The sequence below is a fragment of the Rhinolophus sinicus genome, chromosome 16, assembly GCF_057876585.1.
Source record: "Rhinolophus sinicus isolate RSI-liver-muscle chromosome 16, RSI-T2T, whole genome shotgun sequence".
Classification (NCBI taxonomy): domain Eukaryota; kingdom Metazoa; phylum Chordata; class Mammalia; order Chiroptera; family Rhinolophidae; genus Rhinolophus; species Rhinolophus sinicus.
The window spans coordinates 84,404,810-84,428,265 of record NC_142516.1 but is presented as its reverse complement, the minus strand read 5'-3'; the positions used below and the strand labels follow the sequence as shown (position 1 = coordinate 84,428,265).

The 23,456-nt window shown below is 37.0% G+C and overlaps 1 protein-coding gene across 2 annotated transcripts in view; it reads left to right on the top strand.

Annotated features, from left to right (window-relative positions):
- Positions 1 to 23,456, top strand: part of SLC71A2 (solute carrier family 71 member 2) — a 107,001-nt gene that overhangs the window by 75,646 nt on the left and 7,899 nt on the right. For both annotated transcript variants that reach the window (XM_019719534.3, XM_088792850.1), the window contains exons 4-8: positions 4,247 to 4,374; positions 6,462 to 6,576; positions 18,726 to 18,944; positions 20,634 to 20,747; positions 22,845 to 22,916. In XM_019719534.3, the coding sequence (XP_019575093.1) occupies positions 4,247 to 4,374; positions 6,462 to 6,576; positions 18,726 to 18,944; positions 20,634 to 20,747; positions 22,845 to 22,916 (648 nt within the window). The remainder of the gene's footprint in view (positions 1 to 4,246; positions 4,375 to 6,461; positions 6,577 to 18,725; positions 18,945 to 20,633; positions 20,748 to 22,844; positions 22,917 to 23,456) is intronic.

Genomic DNA, 23,456 nt, shown 5'->3' with positions numbered 1-23,456 from the left:
GACTGTGCCACTGGGCCCCATAGGATCCCTACTACTTAAGTCTACCTGGCAAGACTTGGAGATATAACAGCTCTGTCTAATACATAGAAACAAGTACAGACAGGCAGCCAAAATGAGGAAACAAAGAAATACGTCCCAAGTGAAAGAACAGGAGAAAACTCCAGAAAAAGAACTAAATAAAATGGAGCCAAGCACCTGCCAGACACAGAATTCAAAACAGTGGTTATTAGGATGCTCAAGGAATTTAGTGAGAACTTCAACAAACAGATAACAAGCATAAAAAATAAAAAAAAATTAAAAAAAAAAAAAGGACACAGAAAGCATAAAAAAGAACAAGTCAGAAGTGAAGAATATAAGTGAAATGAAGAATGCACTAGAAGGAATCACCAGCAGACTAGATGAAGCAGAGGATCGAATCAACAATTTAGAAGACAAGGTAGCAGAAAACACCCAATCAGAACAGAAAATAGAAAACAGAATCCAAAAAAATGAGGATAATTTAAGAGACCTCTGGGACATCAAGCATAACAACATTTGCATTATAAGGGCACCAGAAGGAGAAGAGAGAAAGCAAGGGGTTGAGAATCTATTTGAAAAAATTACAACTGAAAACTTTCCTTACTTGATGAAACAAATAGACATACAAACCCAGGAAGCGCAGAGTTCAAAATAAGATGAACCCAAAGAGGCCCACACCAAGACACATTATAATTAAAATGCCAAAGGTTAAAAACAAAGAGAGACTCCTAAAAGCAGCAAGAGAAAAGCAGTTATTAATAGTTACCTATAAAGGAGCTCCCATAAGACTGTCAGCTGATTTCTCAACAGAAACTTTGCAGGACAGAGGGATTGACACGAAATAGTCAAAGTGATGAAAGTCAAAGACCTACAACCAAGGATACTCTACCCAGCAAGGCTATCATTTAAAATCGAAGGACAGATCAAGAGCTTCCCAGACAAGAAAAAGCTAAAGGAGTTCATCACCACCAAGCCAGTATTATAAGGAATGTTAGAGGGACTGCTTTAAGATGGGAAAAAAAAGAAAAAAAGATAAACATGAATAATAAAATGGCAATAACTACATATCTATCAGCAATTGCTTTCAATATAAGTGGATTAAATACTCCAATCAAAAACATAGGTGGCTGAATGGATAACAAAACAACCCTTACATATGCTGTCTACAAGAGACTCACTCCAGATTGAAAGACACACGCAGACTGAAAGTAAAAGGATGGAAAAGTTATTTCATGAAAATGGAACTGAGAAAAAAAAAACTGGGGTAGCAGTACTTATACCAGACAAAATAGACTTTAAAACAAAGGCTATAACACGAGAGAAAGAAGGACCCAGTAATCCCACTTCTTGGTATTTATCCAAAGAAACCCAAAATGCTGCTTCGAAGGGACCTGTGCGTCCATATGTTCATTGCAGCATTGTTTACAATGGCCAAGATGTGGAGGCAGCCTGGGTGTCATCAGTGGGTGAATGGATAAAGAGTAGGTGGTACATGTATACAATAGATAATTGCTTAGCCACGGAAGGGAATGGGTTCTTGCCATCTGAGGCGGCATGGATGGACCTGGAGGGTATTGTGCTGAGTGAAGTATCTTAGACAGTAACAAACAGATGCAATGTGATTTTGCTTATATGTGGAATCTAAAGACCAAACCAAACATAAACAGACTCATACCATCTTTCCGTAAAAATAAGACCTAACCCAGAAAATAAGCTCTAGCATGATTTTTCAGGATGACATCCCCTGAACATAAGCCCTAATGTGTCTTTTGGAGCAAAACTTAATATAAGACCCGATCTTATTTTCAGGGAAACACGGTAGCTACAGAGAGTATTTTGATGATTGCCAGATAAGAGGGGGGTTGAGGAGGTGAGTGAAAAAGGTGAAGGGATTAAGAAGTACAAATTTGTAGTTACAAAATAGTCATGGGATGTAAAGTAAAGCATAGGGAATATAGTCAATAATATGGTAATATTATAATGCCAGGTGGGTACTAGACTAATCAAGGGGATCATTTCTTAAATTACATAAATGTTTAACTATATGCTTTTCACCTGAAATATAAGTCACGGGGATATAATGTACAGCATAGGGAATATCGCCAATAATATTGTGATAGCATGGTACAGTGTCAGATGGTTGCTGGACTTAGGGTGATCATTTCTTTAAGTACGTATATAAATGTTGAATATTGTGTACACCTGAAACTAATATTACGTTCTAACTATATTTTTAATAAAAGTCTTCAAGAAAATAAAAATGATAACTAGTAGTTTACCAGGGCAAAGTGTGAGAAGTGCATGCAGGCATTGCATATAGCAAAGTATAGGGTATGTGTTAGGTGCCAGATTTTGTAGGGTCCTATTTATATGTTATGCTGAAAAATTTTTAAAACATGAAAATTTCAATACATAGCGGTAGGAAGTAATGAATACCCATGTACTCATCACCCAGTTTCATTATTTATCATTTTCCCACTCTTGTCTCATGTATCCCAGTTTTTTCCCACCCATTTTTATCTGTAGTATTTAAAAGCAAAATTCAGACCCTCATTATTTTACCCATAAGTACATGCTGAAAAATTTAAACTCTACGCAATGGAGACCATAGCAGGGTTTTAAACAAGGGTTCAAATTGCTCAGGTTTGCCACTCATCAAGGCTGCTGTTTGGGTAATGTGGAGGACATAATAGGGGGAAGTGGGACCAGTGTCGGGGCCAGTGAGGAGATGGCTTTATTTTAATCCAGGTAAGCCGTGCTGAAGTGTGTCACAGCAGGGGATGGACAGAGAGAAGTTATTAAGAGGGAATGGTCTGGAAAATAGTCTTGGGGAATGGAGGGATGGAGAAAAAGCTTTGGAGGGCTTCTTAGCCACAGTGGGAAGTGTGAGGGTGTGGTCAGGTTTACAGTAGTCCTGCCTTATCTGCGGTTTCTCTTTCCTCACTTTCAGTTCTGTGGCGAAACACAATCTGAATATATTAAATGAAATATTTCAGAAGTAAACAATTCTTAAGTTTTAAATTGCACAGCATTCTGAATATCGTGATGAAATCATGTGCTGTCCCACCTGGCACATGAATTATCCCTTTGTCAAGAATATCCACAATGTACATGCAGTACAGTAAGATATTTTAACAAAAAGAGATCACATTCACATAGGTTTTATTACAGTATATTTTTGTAATAATTCTATTTTATTAGTTATTCTTATTAGTCTCTTACTGTGCCTAATTTATGAATTAAACTTTATCATGGTTATGTGCGTATAGGAGAAAACATGGTATATCCAGGGTTCAGTATTGTCTGTGGTTTCAGACAACCACTAGGGTCTTGAACATATCCCCGATGGATGAGGGATGGACTACTATAAAGGGACCCGTGTGCATGTTAAATGTCCAAGTAAAGAAGTCTATTTGGCTGTAGGCACAGAGCTCAGAAGAGAGATTGGAAAACTGTTGGTAATAAAGGTGGTGGTGGTTGTGTGTGCAGACAGAGCATGTAAATTGAGGACTGTGGCACCCACAGGGTCTGAGGGTCAGGTGTGGCGCCACCTCAGAGGGCCCTGAGGTCAAACAGGAAATTGATATAAGCATGGCCTGACTGGCAAATAGTGGGGAAGTATTATATGTGAGTTTCTTTACTGACATTGCCTATGTGTGGTGTTCTAACTCTTGGCCTCAGTTCTGTTGTGGAGTTGCATTATCTCCTTCCTAATTTCACCAGGCAGATAGAACTTTAACTTTTCTTATGGACATTTGGTGTATGTATGTTTCCCCTGTCTATCCCTATTAGTTTACAGGTGCTTTGAGAGTAGAAGGTGTGTATGCATTTGGGTATCTCCATTACATCAGTTAATTCAGAGCTTTGCATATAATAGGTACGCTATACATATTTATTGAAACTAATTAAGTTTCTGGCTTCTTCCCATATGCTTGGTGTATGTCCATTTTAAGGGCCAGCTGTGCATATATGTATTTCATATCACCTCTGTTTTCCAGTTTCTTCCAGAAAACAAGCTCTTACCCCTTTTTTCCCTCTGTTAACAGTATGTTTAGAAATTTTGTTAGAATTTTTTTGAATGACAGTTTATATTTAATGTTTCAAATTACTCTGTTTTGGAGCCAGTGCAATGAACTGGAGCATTTAGAAATTCATTTAGAAAATGAGAATTACAAGTATTGGGGGATCACATCATAAATCTGACCTTTGCTTCCTTTTTCTTCTTCAGGGCCTGCTGTCTTTTCTGAGTGCCCCGTTCATAGGCGCTCTGTCTGATGTGTGGGGGCGGAAGCCCTTTCTCCTTTGCACCGTCTTCTTTACCTGCTTCCCAATACCACTGATGAGAATCAGCCCGTGGTAAGTAGCTCAGCTTCTCATCATGTCTGTCTGCCTGGGGTCACATATAGATAATCCATCTGTAGAGCACTGAACCACTTCAAAGCAGTTGTATCTGTGTTTTCATTTGATCTCTTTGGTAATACTGAAAGCCAGATTGGGCAGTTGCCATCGTGCCCATTTTATAAATGGGGAAATGAGATTATAGAATTAAATCTAAGATAAGTTACTGAGGTGAAGAAATAGAAATAAAAGGTGGTGTTGCCATGAGGTCAGTTACAGGATTGGTCAGTTACTCACTGCTGTTGCTCAGTTGACTTTGCAAATATATTGTTTTTGTCAGTCTAGAGCACTTATATGAACATAGTTTATATCAATAGGCAGGAGTACTTTTATGTGTACTCGAGTAAGGCCAATAGCCTGTTCTAAATCATGTGAATTTTAGTTTGATCTCAGTTTTTTATGGTGGATAGGAAGAGACCATTTAGCATGTAACCAAGTCTATTTAGTTACTAAAGATGGGTTGGAATTTGTACCTGAGCTGTAACTTAGTTGTTTTGCAAGAGTCCAGAGGATGTAGTTTGGCCAAAATACTTGTTGCTGATCTTAGCAATGTGAAGAACACAACTTAGAATGGAAGGGGTTGTTTTCAATGGAATTAAAACATGGGGGGGGGGGGGGGGGTTTCATGTGAAAATATTCTCATTTTATTATCTGATCAGAATTTTATGTCCACATTTGTCACATTTGTCAGGTACCCGTAATAGATCATTTATTTTCTCTCAGATGATGAATTTTTATAAAATACTTTTTGGTATTGAATTTTTCTGTCCAAGAGCAGGTCATGCTTTTTCAATGAATTAGGCTTTTTTTATGTCCTCTGAATAACTTTAAATTATTCTCTTTAGATTGTTAAATGATTTTATGTCTTCCCTTCCAGTTTTCATGCTGCTGCTTTTGCTACTTGTATTGGCTAATGAATAATGTTAAATAAAAGTGATGATTGTGGACTTTTCTTCATAAAGGAAATGTAATGTTTTATCAGTAAGTGTTAAACTAGCTTTTAGGTTGAAAAAAATACTAATTCCTATTATATCTAGAGATTTCTTTTTTAAAATCAAGATTGGATGTCAAATTTTATTTAGATGCCTTTTGCATCAATGGAGATCATTTGATTTTTCTCCTTAGATCTGTTACTATAATGAATTGCATTAATAGGTTTTTTTCAATATTGAAACATCGTTAAGTCCTGGGATGAAACCTACTTTTTGTTCTGTGACATTCTGTTTGCTAGTATTTTAACTAGATTTTTTAAAAACCATCTCTGCATATGATAGAAATTTTTGGTCTTAATTACATTAATATTTTTTGTTATACTTTCTGCTTTTGTGTGGCTCTTGTAAAGTCATTTGCTATATATTTTTCATAACTAAAGCTAGGAAAAATGTAGAAAGTTTTTATTCCTCTTGTTTTTTTGCTTTCTTTAAAACTATTACTAATCACCTTGCTCTCTCTTTTTTTTTTTGCCCCTGCCCACCCTCCCCGGTTTTTAAGCCATTGTTTCTCAGTCTAGTTGTAGGTCACAGCTCCCTGGCCCATGCTGGTATTATGAGCCTTGTGCTCCATACGGCTGCCAGTCACTCACGATGGCTGCCGGCCACTCACGCCAGCCCACCGGTCAGCCCAGGGCAGCTCACACTGAGCTCTGGTTGTTCACAGCAGCCCAGCTCCAGGGAGAGCCATTGTTCACAGTCTTAGGTGTAGATGGCGCAGCTCACTGGCCCATGTGGGAATCGAACTGGCAGCCTTCGGGATGAGGAGCACAGCACTCCAACTTCCTGAGCCACTGGGCTGTCCCATCTCTCTCATTTTTTAAATTGCATGTAGTGACACTCTTTGAGCAATGACAAAATTAGTATGTTTCTACTTCTTGCTCTCTATCTTGATTATAATTTTAAAAATTGTTCTTTATGTCCTTAAATGTACTTATACATGCATATTTTTACATTTATTTCTTGGTTTATAATCTACATGATATGTTTGGCTCTAGTTGTATTAATGTATGTACATTACCGCTCTTGTGGGTAATTAAAATAATCTTTTTATAGGTGGTATTTTGCAATGATTTCCGTTTCTGGAGTCTTCTCAGTCACGTTCTCTGTGATATTTGCGTATGTCGCTGATGTCACTCAGGAGCAAGAGCGAAGTACTGCTTATGGATGGGTAAGATAATAGATTTTGTTTTTTAACCAGAGAAATAATTAACATTCTATTAAAAATTCACTGAAAACTGAGATTTAAAATAAGTAGTAAATATTGACTTAGATCAAAGAAAATCTGAAGCAATTGAAATAAAAAAGATTTACAAAAAGTTAAAAATAGCAAGATAGAAATTTCTAGTAATTTATTCTCTGGTTTTAGGGTTGGAAATTGGCAGGAATGTCTGAGTTGTTACTTTTTAAAGTTTTTAAAAAGTTGATTTGATTTATTTCTGTTAGTTGATCTCTTGACAAACCCTAAACAGTAAACATGTGCTAAGATTAGAAGACTCTGTGCACCTAATTCGAATTGTAGAGATGTTAGAATGTTAGCCATGTTAATCCATTGTTGTTATATTGCTGGTTGTGTGTCTCAGTCACTTATTTGGGACATGGTACTGCAAAAAAGGGACTACACTCATTCAGCAAGCAATTGTTGAATGCATTAAAAAAGTTATAGACCTCTTTTTTTTGGATAATTGAGTGTTAAACACTCATTTCTAATTTTCCTAGGCATGATAATGGCATTGTGGTCATGTAGGAGAAGATAGCAGGATGAAGGTTTTTTAGGTCAGATCTTGAGAGCTACTCAACTGGTTCAGGGGGGAAAGAGGGCATGCGTTCATTGCGTGAACCTGTTGGTGTTGTTGGAGAGGAAAAATTTCCCCTTCTCATCTTCTAGGTTCTTTGGCTGATCTAATAATTAAATTGACATAAGGCAGATTAACAAGAGAAGAACAAATTTCATTTTATACATACAGGAGCCCCACAGAGATATAAGCAAGTCAAAGGTAGTCAGGCTCATGAGGCTTATGTACCATCCTGAGCTAAGGAGAAAGGGGGTAGGGTTCTGGGGCTTCAGAGGGATCGAAGACAATTCACAGAAAGTTTAAAAGAGCAAATGTTTGGTAAACAAATATTCGCTCTGCCGTGCAGATGAATTTTTCTGATATAAAAAGTTGTCTTTGGTAATACTGTGTTTCCCCGAAAATAAGCCCCAGTTAAGATCGTCAGCCAGACATATGTGTTTAGTACGTTATGACGATGTTCCAGAAGAAGATGACATGACTGTATTTGAATAAATGTAGATTGTTGTACATGAAAAAATAAGATATCCTCTGAAAATAGACCCTAATGTGTCTTAGGAGCAAAAATTAATACAAGACCCGGTCTTATTTTCGGGGAAACACCGTAGCTCTTTGTGGCATAGGCTCTCTATCTAAAAAATTTTTAGGCTGTTAAAGGAGAAGTAGAAAGCTTTTCCTGAGTCTTCTGGGTTTTAATTGCCTTCAGCTTAAAACAATCCACATGCAGAAGTGGCACAGTTTTGGGTGTTATATGCTGCCCCCTCCCCCATTGTACATTGTGCTCTTCACTCCACATTCCTGTTTTTGAAAATGTTTACAGTAAGAACGTAGAAGAAAAATGTTTGCAGTAGAAGGTTGAATAGGTCAGAGGGATATTGAATGCCAGAAACCCAGATTACTTCTTTTCTTTCCCAAGTCTTATGTTTTCTTTTAAATCCCAGTTCTTGAAAGATAGTAAGTAGTCATTCCTTGTTGACTGATTGAATGAATAATTGCACAAATCAATGATGGACATATATATGTCATTACTGCTGCCCCACAAAACACAACAGCAATTTTTACTTTGTTGACTTGAGACATCAGTAGTTTAAAAACTTACTCCTCGACCTCACTTCCCCTCTAGCTGCTACTACCTGCTCTCTCCTCTCTCCCTTCTTTCCTCCTCCCCTGAATGTCTCTCATGCCGTGTCCTAAAACGGACATCTCCAGAGTGCTGTGGAAGAGGACAGAGGGAGAAGCTAATAGGAAAGCCTCAAAGGAAGCCGGGTGTTCAAGGTGGGCTCTTAAGGGTTAGTCAACCAAGAGTTGAGAGGTGCCAAAAGCCTCGATTGTCACACTTGTGCAACTTTTCATCGCAGGAAATACCCATTGGGATACTCATTTCTCTCTAATGTGCTGAGCAGTAGGGCTTTAAAGAAAGATTTGAGAGAGTGAGTTCTGGAACCAGTGACCATGACGTAGCACCCTTCACTAGCTCAGTTCTTTATCTGTTAATTGCAGTTATGATAATGCCTGCTTATCAGGGTGTTGAGAAGAGTCAGTGGGAGAAGCTCCTGGCACAAGTATCAGGCTATCTGGACTTAGTCATGGGACTCAGGGTCTTGGCTTGGGTTTTGGATGAGATTACCACTTAAATTGGTGAATTTGGGGTGAAGCAGATTGCAGACTGTGATCCATAATGTGGAATGTTCTCATTCAATCAGTTGAAAGTCTGACTAGAACAAAAAGCAGGAAGGAAGTTGATATGTGTTAAACACTACTATATTCCATGAACTAACTTTGCCAGGTGTTTTACTTGTCTAATTTATCCCTAACATTCCGATATTTTTATCCTCATTTTATGGAGAAAGAAACTGAGATTTGGAAAAGTTATGTCATTAGTCAAAGGTCCCAGGACTAGGAGTATACCCAGTTCTGTCTGACTCCAAAGTCTAGGGTGGGATACCATAAAAAGAAAATAGCCCCAGGAATCTTTACATTTACTCCTTTACATTTCAGATGTTAAGATGACAAAACTAAAAAACAAAAGAGAAAAAGAAAAAGCTTGCAGGCTACCTATCTTAGAAATAGAGGAGGATTTATTGCCAATTAATACAAGTATCAACCAAGTCTAGCTGAGGTTCTAAGGCGCAATTTGATATTTGTTAATACATAAAATGTGGGGGCGGCTGGTTGACTCAGTTGGTTAGAGCGGAGTGCTCATAACACCAAGGTCATCGGTTCGATTCCCACATGGGTCACTGTGAGCTCCGCCCTCCACAACTAGATTGAAAATGACGACTTGACTTGGAGCTGATACGTCCTGGAAAAACACACTGTTCCCCAATATTCCCTAATTGTTTAAAAAAATTTGTACCTTACCCTACAGAAACTCCTCCAGTAAACCCAAGACCACAGCAATGAATAGTCACCTTAACTAATGAATGCTCATTGAGATTGTTGTGGTGAAATCATCCTTTAGATTTCTTTACCAGAGTCATATAGAGTGTTAAGTGAAAGAGTATTAAGCATTTTGCGTAGAATTTGATGGGGTCATAGATCTCAGGAGCTCATTTATTCATCCAACAAATACTTACTGAGCATCAACTCTTTGAGAGTAATATTCGTATATATGATCAAATAGAACAATTAGGAAACCACTGCTGTCTCTACCTCCATGTAAGATTTGAAATTTGGTAACTAACCTTTTTACTTTTATTTCCCTGTTCCACATGATCAAATTGGCTCCCAGAATATTCACTATCATATAGTTCAATATTAAGCAGAGATTTCCCCATTGAATTTCTATTTTTCTCACTATTGTTATATATAGATAGATAGATAGATAGATAGATAGATAGATAGATAGATAGATAGATAGATATGTACATACATACATTCATACAGAAAAATGTATGCACATTTTAAGAAAGGAAAACTGTATTAAAATTGTAATACTCAATATATACAGATAACAAAAGATGATACAAGTCACATTTGACTTCTGCGATTACAAGAGGTGCTCAAAGTGGTTACCGTCAGCGTCCAGACACTTCTGATTACGGCGAACTACTGCTTGAGCAACGTTGACCAAAGTGTCTATATATATGCTATAATATATATTTATTTATTTTTGAAGAAATATCTATATGTGTTTAAAGAAAATAAACTGATCTCCCAGGTGCCTCAATGCACGTCTACTTAGGGAATGGAGGGAGGAAGATAAGGATAAGTGTGCAGTAGTAGAGGGAGAGATGACAGGAGGGAATCCTGAGCCCTGAAGAACCTGAGTTCAGCTGTGTTAGGAGTAGGGCGGGCCTGCCCCTCTTTCCGAGAGCACCCACCCTTCTGTGCCATCTAAGTCGGTTATGTGGCTTTGGGCACTTCAGATACATAGACTTGTAAATAATAATGCTCGTCTCTTCTCTGTTTTGCAAGACATAAAAGAAAAAATCTCATCAAGATTTCAGCCTTTGCTAATTTCCAGTTTTCTCCATGGCAATATATAAATATTTAAATTATGGAAATACCAGCAAGTAATTAGAGCACTTCCTCAGAGCAGTGTTGCATTGTGCATCACGTGGGTGGGAAAGCTGAATTTAACAGTTTACAGTGGTTTGGAGGGCAGCATTAAATAATGAGCATTCATCTCATCGTCAGTATTTCTTTCTGCTCCTTGGCATCTGAAGTAGCTACTGTATCCCCTTCAGATTGCAGGGGTGGGGAGCTTCTAAAAGGCAGTCATTTTCTATTCAGTATTCATATATCAAATGTATTCTTACATATTTAATCATTGTTATATAGATAATAATTTAATTCCATTGCTCTTAATGACTAAATCTTAAGTTACTGAGCAATCTTTGTTTTAGAATATGTCTAGTTGGCTAGAAGACAGTTATGATAGCAGAATTAGAAATGCCTTTTTGGCAAATAATGAAAGAGATGATTGAGTTTTCCTGTGTACTCTGATCTTTAGATTCTTTATGCTTGGTATGCTGTGGAATTTTAAAAAGCAGTTTCAGCTGAAATTTAGCAGCTGTAAGTTTGACTACATTTTAGTGGGAAAGATTAATTTGAGAGATTGGAAAATGGCTTCTAGTTCTTGTTCACCTTTTTTAACTTAAGATAGTTATTTAACTTTTTTATTGCTGTTTATTTGTGCATTGTATAATAGAATATCTTCTCGATTTACATACAAAAATGCAGAAAGGATTAAGATAGTGGGAAACTTAGGAATAAATGAATGACCCATTTTGTGCAGATATTTTGTGCACCTGCGGACACTGCAGTAATGTTCCTTTAGCTGTTTCCATATCATTGCAATTTATAATAGAGTTATGAGTGCCTGGATCTTTTGAATAATGTAGAAAGACCTGAAAGATAGGAGCTCTGTATTCTTATTCATGTGCTACATGGTAGATAGTTAATAAATACTGAACCATGAAATTTCTGTTCCCAAAATTGGAATTTTCTACACCTTTCTTTTCCCCAGTAATTATTTTATTTCACTTTTGGCTTTTATACTATTTTTAGTATAATTGCAATTTCAGATACATTGTATTTTTCATTTCAGTTGGGTAAGGAAGAATGTGATTGCTAACCAGGAGTGTATTTTAATCATAGATAATGATTTCTGTGGTTTCTATTAAAATCCGTTAGAAGTTTAGGTAACCAACTTATAAATATACTTTTGACATTCAGTTTGGTTATAATTTGCAAGCTGCCATTTAAGCTTTGAGCATTCAGATGACATTCCAAAATAAAGGGAGCATTCTACATACTTACAGGGAAGCAGTATGAAGAGGCTCCACATCAATTCAAGTTGCAAGTGTAATCAGTTGACTTTGTGGTCTCTGGTATTAGCTGGAGGTTGGGGGTGACAACGTGACAGATATCCACAGCCCAGGGATCTCTCTGTTTAAAAAGCTTTGACTTCTCTCTTTAAAAAATCTGTGTGTGTGTGTGTGTGTGTGTGTGTGTGTGTGTGTGTTATTGTTGTAAAAAAATAAAGAAGAAGAAGAATGCAAGGGATTTTCCTCCCTCTCAGTGCTAATGAGATGATCACCAAATAATAAAATTGGGAAACAGTGCATATTTTAAAAATAATTTTTTATTTCTTCAATTACAGTTGACATACAGTGTTATTTTAGTTTCAGGTGTACAGCATACTGGTAAGACGTTTATATAACTTACCCAGTGATCACTCCGATAAATCTCATGCCCATCTGACACCATACATAGTTATTTTTAAAAAGTTATTACAATATTACTGACTGTTTCCCTGTGCTGTACTTTATATGGCATGACTGTTTTTATAACTGGCAATTTGCACATCTTAATCCCTTCCCCTTTTTCACCGATCTCCCCAACCCCATTCCTATCTAACAACCATCAAAATGTTCTCTGTATCTATGAGTTTGTTTCTGTTTCATTCATTTATTTGTTTTTCAGATTCCACATGTAAGTGAAATCATATGGTATTTGTCTTTCTCCGACTCATTTCACTTAGCATAATACCCTCTAGGTCCATCCATGTTGTTGCAAATGGTAAGATTTCATTCTTTTTTATGACCAAGTAATATTCCATTGTATATATGAACCACATCTTCTTTATCCTTTTGTCTATCAGTGGACACTTAAGGTTGATTCCATTTCTTGGCTATTGTAAATAATGGTGCAGTGCACATAGGGTTGTATATGTCTTTTCGAATTAGTGTTTTGGGTTTCTGTGGATAAATACCCAGAAGTGGAATTGCTGGGTCATATGGTAGCTCTGTTTTTTATGTTTTGAGGACCCTTTCTACTGTTTTCCATAGTGACTGCACCAATTTACAGTCCCATCAACAGTGCATGAGGGTTCCCTTTTCTCCACATCCTTGCCAACTTTGGTTGTTTGCTGATTTTGATGACATCCATTCTGAGGTGTTATCACACTGTGGTTTTAATTTGCATTTCCCTGATGATTAGTGATGTTGAGCATCTTTTTATGTGTCTGTTGGCCATGTGTATGCCCTCTTTGGAGATACAAAGGTCTGTTAAGTCCTTTGTCCATTTTTTAATCAGAGTTTTTTTTTTGGTGTTAAGTTTTATGAGTTCCTTATATATTTTGGATACTGATCCCTTATTACATGTATTATTGGTGAATATCTTCTCCCATTCAGTAGGTTGTTTGTTTCCTTCACTGTACAAAAACTCTTTAGTTTGATGTAGTCCCATTTGTTTACTTTTTATTTTGTTTCCTTTGCCTGAGGAGACATATCCAAAAAATATTACTAAGAAGTATGTCAAAGAGTTTACTGCCTGTTTTCTTCTAGGAATTTTATGGTTTTGAGTCTTATATTTAAGTCTTTACTCCATTTTGAGTCTGTTCTTGTATATGGTATAAGAAAGTGATCCAGTTTCATTCTTTTGCATGTGTCTGTACAGTTTTCCCAGTACCATTTATTGAAGAGATTGTCTACTCACATTGTAGATTCTTACTCCTATGTCATACATTAATTGACCACATAGGTGTGAGTTTATTTCAGTGTTCTCTATTGTGTTCCATTGATCTATGTGTCTGTTTTTATGCCACTACCTTACTGTTTTGATTACTATCACCTTATAGTATTGTTGGAAATCAGGTTGCATGATACCTCCAACTTTATTCTTTCTCAAGACTGCTTTAGCTATTCAGAGTCTTTTGTGGTTCCATATAAATTTTAGGGTGATTTGTTCTACTTATGTAACAAATGTCACTGGTATATTGATAGGGATTACATTGAATCTGTAGATTGCTTTGAGTAGTGTAGACATTTTAACTGTTAATTCTTCCTGTCCATGAGCAGGGTATATGCTTCTCTTTATTTGTAACTTCTTCAGTTTATTTCTTCGGTGTCTTATAATTTTCCAAGTAGAGAGGTCTTTTACCTACTTGGTTAAATTTATCAGTTCTAATACTTTTTTTGATGGAGTCTTTAGGGTTCTCCATATATAGTATCATGTTATCTGCAAATAATGACAGCTTTACTTCTTCCTTTCCAATTTGAATGCCTTTTATTTCTTTGTTTGTTTGATTGTAGTGGCTAGGACGTCCAATACTATGTTGAATAAAAGTGGTGAAAGTGGATGTTCTTGTCTTATTCCTGATCTTAAGGAAAGTGCTTTCAGCTTTTCATTGTTGTGTATGATGTTAGCTGTGGGTTTGTCGTATGTGGCCTTTATTATGTTGAGGTATGTTCCCCTAATTCCCGCTTTGGAGAGATTATTTTTTTATCATAAATGGATGCTGCATTTTATCAAATGCTTTTTCTGCATCTATGGATATGATCATATGATTTTTATCTTTCATAATCTTTCATAATCTTTTGATTATGTGGTGTATAACTTTAATTGATATTGTGTGGATATTGAACCGACCTTGCATCCCAGGAATAAATCGTGGTGTATGATCTTTTAAATGTATTACTGAACTCAGTTTGCTAATATTTTCTTGAGGGTTTTTGCATCTATATTTATTGGGCATATTGGCCTGTATTTCAATCTCTCTCTCTCTCTCTCTCTCTCTCTCTCTCTCTCTCTCTCTCTCTCTCTCTTTCTCAATATCTTTGTCGGTTTTGGAATCAGGGTAATTCTGCCCTTATAAAGTGACCTTTGGAACCTTCCCTCCTCTTGAATTTTTTGGACTAGTCTGAGAAGGATAGGTGTTAATTCATCTGTGAATGTTCGGTAAAATTTACTGTGAAGCCATCTGATCCAGGACTGTTGTTTGTTGGGCGTTTTTTGATTACTGATTCGATTTTTTAGTAGTTATCGGTCTGTTCAGATTTAGTTTTTTCGTGTCTCGGATGTATTATTCTAGGAAGTCATCCATTTCTTCTAGGTTTTCCAGTTTGGTAGCATATAATTGTCAGTTGTATTTTCTTGTAATCCTTTGTATTTTTGTGGTGTCATTTGTCACTTCTCCTCTTTCATTTCTGATTTTATTTATTTGTGTCCCCTCTTTTTCTTGATGAGTCTGGTTAAAGGTTTGTCAATTTTGTTTTATCTTTTTAAAAAAATACCTCTTGGTTTCATTGATCTTTTGTACTTTTTTAAGACTATTTCATTTATTTCCATTCTCTTTATTATGTCCTTCCTTCTACTCACTTTGGGCTTTGTTTGTTGTTCTTTTTCTAGTTCCTTTGGGAAGATAGTGTAACATTTTTCATTTCTTGAGGTATGCATGTATTGCTATGAATTTCCCTCTTAAGACTGCTTTGGCTGTGTCCATAGATTGTGGGTCATTGTGTTTTCATTATCATTTTTCTCAAGGTATCTTTTGATTTCTTTCTTGATCTCATTGTTAACCCATTCATTGTTTATTTAACCTATATGTGCTTTTCAATTTTCTTCTTGTAATTCGTCTAGTTTCAAACCACTGTGGTCAGAGAAAATGCTTGATATGATTTCAGTCATCTTTAATTTGTTGAGACTTGCTTTGTGGCCTAACATGTGGTCTATCCTGGAGAGTGTTCCATGTGCCCTTGAAAAGAACATATATTCTGCAGCTTTGCGGTGAAATGTTCTACAAATATCAATTAAATCCATCTGATATAATGTGTTATTTAAGGCCGCTGTTTCATTGTTGATTTTCTGTCTGAATGGTCTGTCTATTGATGTCAATGGGGTGTTACAGTCCCCTACAATTACTATTGATTTCTGTCTCTTTATGTTCGTCAATATTTGCTTTATATGTTTAGGTCGGGTGTGTAAATGTTTACAACAGTTATGTCCTCTTGTTGGGTTGATCTCTTTATCATTATGAAATGTTCCTCTTTTTCTCCTGTTACCACCATTGTTTGAAAGTCTATTTTATCTGATACAAGTATTGCTACCCTAGCTTTTTTTTTCATTTCCATTTGCATGAAGTATCTTTTCCATCCCTTTACTTTCAGTCTGTGTTTCAATCTGTAATGGACCTCTTGTAGACAGCACATGTATGAGTCTTGTTTTATCAATTCAGCCAACCTATATCTTTTAATCGGAGCATTTAATCCATTTATATTTGAAGTGATTATTTTTTTTGAAGTGATTATTAATAGGTATGTTATTATTTCCATTTTATTATTCACATTTATGTTCTTTTGCCTTTTTCCTCTTAAAGAAGTCTTTTTAACATTATCTTCTAGTACTGGTTTGGTAGTGATGAACTCCTTTAGCTTTTTCTTGACTGGGAAGCTCTTTATCTCTCCTTCAATTCTGAATGATAGCCTTACTGGGTGGAGTAGTCTTGGTTGTAGGTCATTAGTTTTCTTTACTTTGAATTTTTAGTGCCAATCCGTTCAGGCCTGCAAAGTTTCCATTGAGAAATCTGCTGCCAGGTTATGGGAGCTCCCTTGTAGGTAAATAAGTGTTTTTCTCTTTCTCGTTTATGATGCAAATGTTGTTATGCTTGATGTTGTCCCAGAGCTCCGTAAACTATCATTATTTTTCCTTTTTTTTTTTTTTTTTTTTTGTTCTGTTCTGATTAGGAGTTTTCCACTACCCTTGTCTTCCAAATTGCTTATTGTAGCCTATGCATCATCTAATCTGTTGATTTCCTCTAATGTATTCTTCATTTATGACTGGTTATTTTTTATGTTTTTATTATCCCATTTTTATATTTTCTAGCTTTTTGTTAAAATTCACACTGCGTTCATCTATTTTTCCTCTAGGTTCACTGAGCGTCCTTACAACTGGTGTTTTGAACTTTGCATCTGGTGGATTGCTGTCTCCATTTTGTTTAGTTTTTTTTCTAGAGTTTTGTCCTGTTTTTTTCATTTAGGACATGCTTTTTCATCTCCTCATTTAGGCTCACTCCCTATGTTTGTTTCCATGTACTGGTAGTCTGCTATGTCTCCTGGTTTTAGTACAGTAGCCTTGTCAAGTAGGTGTCTTGTGGGACCTAGTGGCACAGTCTCCCTGGTCAACTGAGCTGGGTGCTCCACGTGTGTCTCTTGTGTGGGTTGTGTGTGCCCTCCTGTTGTAGTTGAGCCTTGATTGCTGTTGGCACATCAGTGTGAGGGATTGATCTTCAGGATGATTGGCTGTGAGGAAAGGCCGTGACTACAGCCAATGAGCTGGGTGAATCATTTGTGGAGGTGGTTGGGTGGTGCTCTGGTGTGGTCTGAAGCTGGCCACCACTGAGTGTGTTGGTTATAGGGCATCTTGGGAAGGGCACTGGTACAGGCCGAGGTCAGGTCTGCCTGTGCCTTGGACCACCTGGTAGGAGCTACAAAATGATTTGCAGAAGGTTGCTGCCTGTGATGAGGTCGGAGGCACCTGGGAGAGTCAAAGCTGTGAACCAAGGCCGACTGTCATTAGTGTCACACTTAGCAAGAGGTACAGGACACGCCAAGGCCAGATGTTGCCTGTCTGATGTTTTTGAACCTTTGAGAGATTTTAGGAAGGTCTACAGCAGGAGTCTATGCAGTTCCTTTGTTTGGAAAAGCCAGCCACTGGAAGTCACTTGGGCAGAACCCTTGTTTGGGTGGGGTGAGTTATCAGAGAATCATCAGGGTGGGGCGAATGGCATTAGCCAGGTTGCTGGAGACCCAGACTTCACTCTGCCTGTGCCTGCAAGTTGGGTGGGGGGAGGGCTCAACAGAGGAACAGTGGAGTCTGTGAGCACTTCTGTCAGGAGAAAATTGCCCATCCAGCCCTTGCCCTAAAGCCAGATGATTGATTAACTCCCATTATGTTCTTTTCACTTTTGTAGCTGCTGCCCCAATGTTAGAGCTCAGAGGGAGTCTGTCAGTGAGTAAGTCTGTTTGCCAGACTTTTAAGAGGAACGCCTGTGACTCTAGCAGCCCTCTGTCTCACTCAGCTGCAACTCTCTCTGGTTTCCACAGCCAGAAGTTATGGGGACTTCTTTACCTGGCACTGGAATCCTGGGCTGGGGAGCCTTGTGTGGGGCTGAGACCCCTTGATTCTCAGGGGGGCTGTCCACAGCTGAAATATCCCTCTTGATTTTTAATTGCCACACATGGGTGTGGGACAAGCCCATTTTGTGTCTCCACTCCTCCTACCAGTCTTGTCATGGCTTGCTTCTTCTTTATATTCTTAGTTATAGGACTTCTGTTCAGCTAGTCTTTAGATGGTTCTGGGAGGAGGAGAGTACAGCGTTTACCTACTCTGCCATCTTGACCAGCAGCTCAAACAGTGCATGTTTTGGGGAGATGAAATCAAGCACAGTCCCTGAGTAATTTGTAGAATTTTATCCTAAACGCTGCAGGAATTTTTTTCATACCTGTCTTCCCACATCCCCATTCCCCAATTAAAGGAGACTAAATAAAGCATGTACGTTTTATTTATGAGGAGTGTTATCATAATTTTTAAGTTTAATAACATTATTATATTTTACTCTTGTAGCTTTCCAGTTAGTTAATAATTGTTGCACAAATTCTTAAAACAAAATTACTTTAATTCTCTTTCTTGAAATGTGTGTGCAACACATTCCTTTTGTCTTGTTTTAAAGCCAGGGAATAATAGCTGTAGGTGTGCACCTGCAGCAGATGGAGCCCTGGGTGAGAGTGTGCTTTTTCCACAGGTCTCAGCCACCTTTGCAGCCAGTCTGGTCAGCAGCCCAGCCATTGGAGCATACCTCTCCGCCAGTTACGGAGACAGCCTCGTTGTGCTAGTGGCCACAGTGGTGGCTCTTCTGGACATCTGCTTCATCTTACTTGCTGTTCCAGAATCTTTCCCAGAGAAAATGAGACCACTCTCCTGGGGAGTTCAGATTTCTTGGAAACAAGCAGACCCGTTTGTGGTAAATAAAAATATGAAAACTTTTGCTCTCCTAAGTATTTTTCTAAGCCACGCTAATCAGAGAACATTTCTGCAACCTCAAGCATCCCAGCAATTGTTGATTCATTTCTTTCTCCAGTAAAAATGGAAAAAAATTTAATCGCAAGGAAGGGACTGATGTAAACTGTACACCAAGGAACATAGAGAATTGATATTTCTCAAATCAAGCATGTGGCTATCATAAGGGAAGAGAGAAAAAAATGTCCAGTTAATCCCTGATGAGGGAGGGAAGTATCTTTTTTTTTTCTTTCTGCTTGGTGGTTTTTATGTTTTTTAATAAAATAAATGAAGGTATCTATTTGAAGTGGTTGTTTTTATTCACTTAAATTCAAAAAGGACAAAAGGATTTGGCCTGATTAAAGTGGTTATTTTCTAAGTTGTTAATATATATATCCATTTGGACCAGAGGCTGAACTTGTATTTTGCAGATTGAGTAGATTCTTTGTTTTCTATAATTATGGGGAGTTTTGATATGGGGGATATCCCATTAACAACTAGAAAAAATACTTAGAAGAAGAATCTTATCTCCTTCTCCCACCTTATCTGGTTTGAAATTGTTCTTGAAGAAAATACATGCAGAAAAAAATTAACCAGAGTTTGATTTTTGCCTTTTATCCCCCAAGTTTACCTTTAGGAAAAATACTTATAATAAAGCAAACTAATCAGAAATTCTTTTCAACAAAGCCCCCTGAGGGCATGACCTGGGGACCCTGCCCATTCTGTTTGTGCCACAGCTGTTTGTGCCACATCAAGAAAGAAGGAAACCAGGTGTACACCTGGGAGCTGGTCAGGCCTCCCACCTTCTTGTCACGTAGTGATCAGGTTACACACGGAAACTCCTCTGTGAAGTGAAACTACTGTGTCTTACTTTTCAGGGCTGTTGTGAGGATTACAGTGAAGGTATGCAAATTAGATAGTCTTGTGTCTGGTATGTAGCAAGTTCTCAATAGACATTAGCACTTTTTGCTACTGTTGAAGGTTATGATGACCTGGAATGCACTGCAGCACTCTCCACTTGTTAGACAACAGTGCACCTTTTGGTCTGCTCAACAATCCTGTGTCGAAAGGAATGTAAGAAGGTTTTTTAGACAAGGTTATGGTATTCAAAAAGTTGTTGCTGGTCAGAGAATCTTCTCACTGACCCCATGGCTAGAGCATACTTAATTTGTTGACCAGTTTACAGGAAATTGCATATTAACATTTTAAAGAGTAGAGTGAATTTATGTGTAATGAAAACCCAGTACTATTTATGGCTTTCAAGAAGTTATATTATGAATGAAATAGAGATAAAATTATCTTTAAAGGTTCTGGAGCAATGTGTTTTCAGGGTCTGTTCATAGGATGTTTAGGGTCTGTTATAGGATGTAAACCAGTATTGTTACGTGTGTGTGTGTCTGCGTGTGTGTGTGTGTGTGTGTGTGTGTGTGTGTGTTTTAAGCTGTAATATTTGAAACAAATATCTCAGAAATTAGGACTTGTACCTTCCACAGAGATATGGTGATAGATTTAATGTTAAGGTTCACTTCTTTTATAATCCATTCAACTTTTGTTACGTACCTTAATAGATCAAAACAATAATGCCAGTATCAGAATATCAGTGACATTAATGTCTATTTGCTTTTTATGTGTTTCTCTTTCTGCTTTTTCCTAGTCACTGAAGAAAGTTGGAAAAGATTCTACCGTCTTACTAATCTGTATCACCGTGTTTCTTTCTTACCTTCCTGAAGCTGGACAATATTCAAGTTTTTTTCTCTATCTCAGGCAGGTGGGTAGTGGGTGCCTAACTAGCTTTTGAACGTGAGGAAAATAAAAAATTGGCATCTGTCTAAAGGTATTTTGGGAAAAACAATGTATAGAAAAAAAGTGTGTGAACTTGCTTCAAGTTATAAATATAGGTGCTGACATATAATTAGTAGTGAGGAAACCTCTAATGCACTGATGTTTTAAAATACAGTGAAATGTTTACTGTGAAAAAATTTCCTTGAGAAGTATGCAGAAAGAAAACTAGCAGAAACATAATTTATCATGTTTTAAATCTTTAATAATATCCATTAAATTTTAGAGAGGGAAGGTTTACTCCAAAACTCCCCTGACCAGGGCCTGGTCACAGCCAGCTTGCTGAGCCATCTTCGGTAGGCCACAGCTCAGCATCACTAGATGCCACAGGAGATCGCAGGCATATAATCTCAGGGTCTATAATCAAAATAACCTTTTCTCTCCTCTGCTTTTTGTTTTTTTAAAAATTTACACTTTACTATGTTCCCCCAAAAGACAGTTGACTTAAGGCGATATTTTTGGGGTTTTTAATCGTTGTTGTTTTTTTTTAGCTCCTTTCTCCAGCTGTTGTTTCATGTCTCTGAGATTGCCGAGACCTGAGTTGCCTTCCATGGCCAATTCTGCCTTGGTCTTTTACTGATTTCACTGGAAGTCTTTCTAATAGTTTACTCCACTTTGACAGACAGGCCTCCTCCTAAGATAAATTCCTCTATTTCTGGAGATATTTTTTAATGAAATTTGTTAAGTTCACCATTCTCATAGTTTTCCTGAGAGTGTGACACCAGTGAAGCCATCTGCACCTAGACTTTTGTTTGTTGGGAGGTTTTTGATAACTTATTCAAACTCGTTGCTAGTAATTGGTCTGTGCAGATTTTCTGTTTCATCATCATTCAGTCTTGGTAAGTTGTGTGGTTCTAGGAATTTATCCATTTCTTCTGGGTTATCCAGTTTGCTGGCATATAATTGTTCGTAGTAGTCTCTTAGAACCTTTGTATGGTGCCAATTGTAACATCTCTTTAATTTCTGATTTTATTTGAGTCCATTTTCTTTTTCTCTTGGTGAGTCTAACTAAAAGTGTGTCAATTTTGTTTACCTTTTCAAAGAACTAACTCTTAGTTTCATTGATCTTTTCTATTGTCTTTTTAGTCTGTTGTATTAATAATTTTAAAAGTCTTTTTTTCTGAATCTCAGAGAATTTCAATAGAGGGAGAAATAGCTTAACTTTTTAAAAAACTTGATATTTGAAACTAAAAGTTTTCAGCATTTCAGAACTGCTATTAAGGTAAGAAGTTTAGAAATTATTGCCTTGTAACTATGGCTGCTCATTAAAATAACCATGGAAGTTTTTTAAAACATATCTGTATTTTGGCCCAGAGTCTGATTTAATTGACCTCAAATGGGTTCCAGAGTCTCATTGCTCCCCTCCCCGTCCCCCTCCTCTCCTTCTCTGTTGCCCACATGACTTTAATGTGCAGCCAAAGTTGAGGGTCACTGACTTTGCTAGTGAGCAAATTCTGTATAGGCAGCTTCAAAAGTCAGATTGTTTTTTCTATATTCTAATGCTTGATAACATTATACAGAGAATGCCAAGAAAATGTATTACATTTTAAGAAAGGAAAAAACTATTAAAATTGTGAAACTCAATATATACGGATAACGAAAGATGAATACAAGTCATTTGTCTTGTACAATTACTAGCGGTATTCAAAGTGGTTACCATCAGCATAATTTTAAACAGATTTTTCCTTTCTTAAAATGTATATACATTTTTTTTTGGCACGCTCTATATTTGTTTTTTGGTGGGTTGGGGATGGTGAGGGATATGAAGCAATAGGTAGGCCTATAATAGAAAATACTATCTTAAAAATTTGTTAAATTGTGCCTTGTAATGATTTCTTTTATCATATTTAGATGTAACTTACTGGTTAAATAGGTTCAACTTTCAGCACTGCCTTAATTTGTCATTGTCAAGGTGTTATGAACTTTCTTCAACTATTTTATCCTATAGCTTTACTAGAATATAACATTTATTAGTTTTATAATACCTATATTATAAAAGTGTTCTTGTTTGTTTTCTATTCCACAGGTCATAGGTTTCGGATCTGTTAAAATTGTAGCATTCATAGCTATGGTAGGAATTCTATCTATTGTGGCTCAGGTGAGTGGCACTTTACTCATCCCTTTTTTTTTTTTTTAACATTTTTATTCTGTAGGTTCACAGGAAGCTGCAAAGAAATAGTCACGAACATCCCCTGCACCCTGGCTTAGTTGCCCCCTCCCTTGCCACAGCCACATCTTGTATGTCTATGGTACAGTATCAAACCCAGCGAGCTGCGGATGTGGTCCTCTGAACTATTCCATATTTAATAGAATGTTGAGGTTATGAGTTAGGAGGAATTTAATACAACCTTTCAGTACTTTTTGGAATGCTTATTGTTACCTCTACTGGGTCTATTCAGCAAATACTTGCTTTTATAACCTCCGACAATAATCTAACTCACTCCAGATATTGCACAATTTACTTAATCAGGAGAATGTTTCAGTATTATTTTTAATGTTAAAAAGTAAGTGAAAAGCAAAAATGCAAATCAATAACTGTTCCAACCTCTGTTATTCCCAGGACTGAAGAAATATATGGTAAATCAGTGTATTAGAATATATGTAATGAGTAAAGAGCATTAAACATTTCCTCATCTAT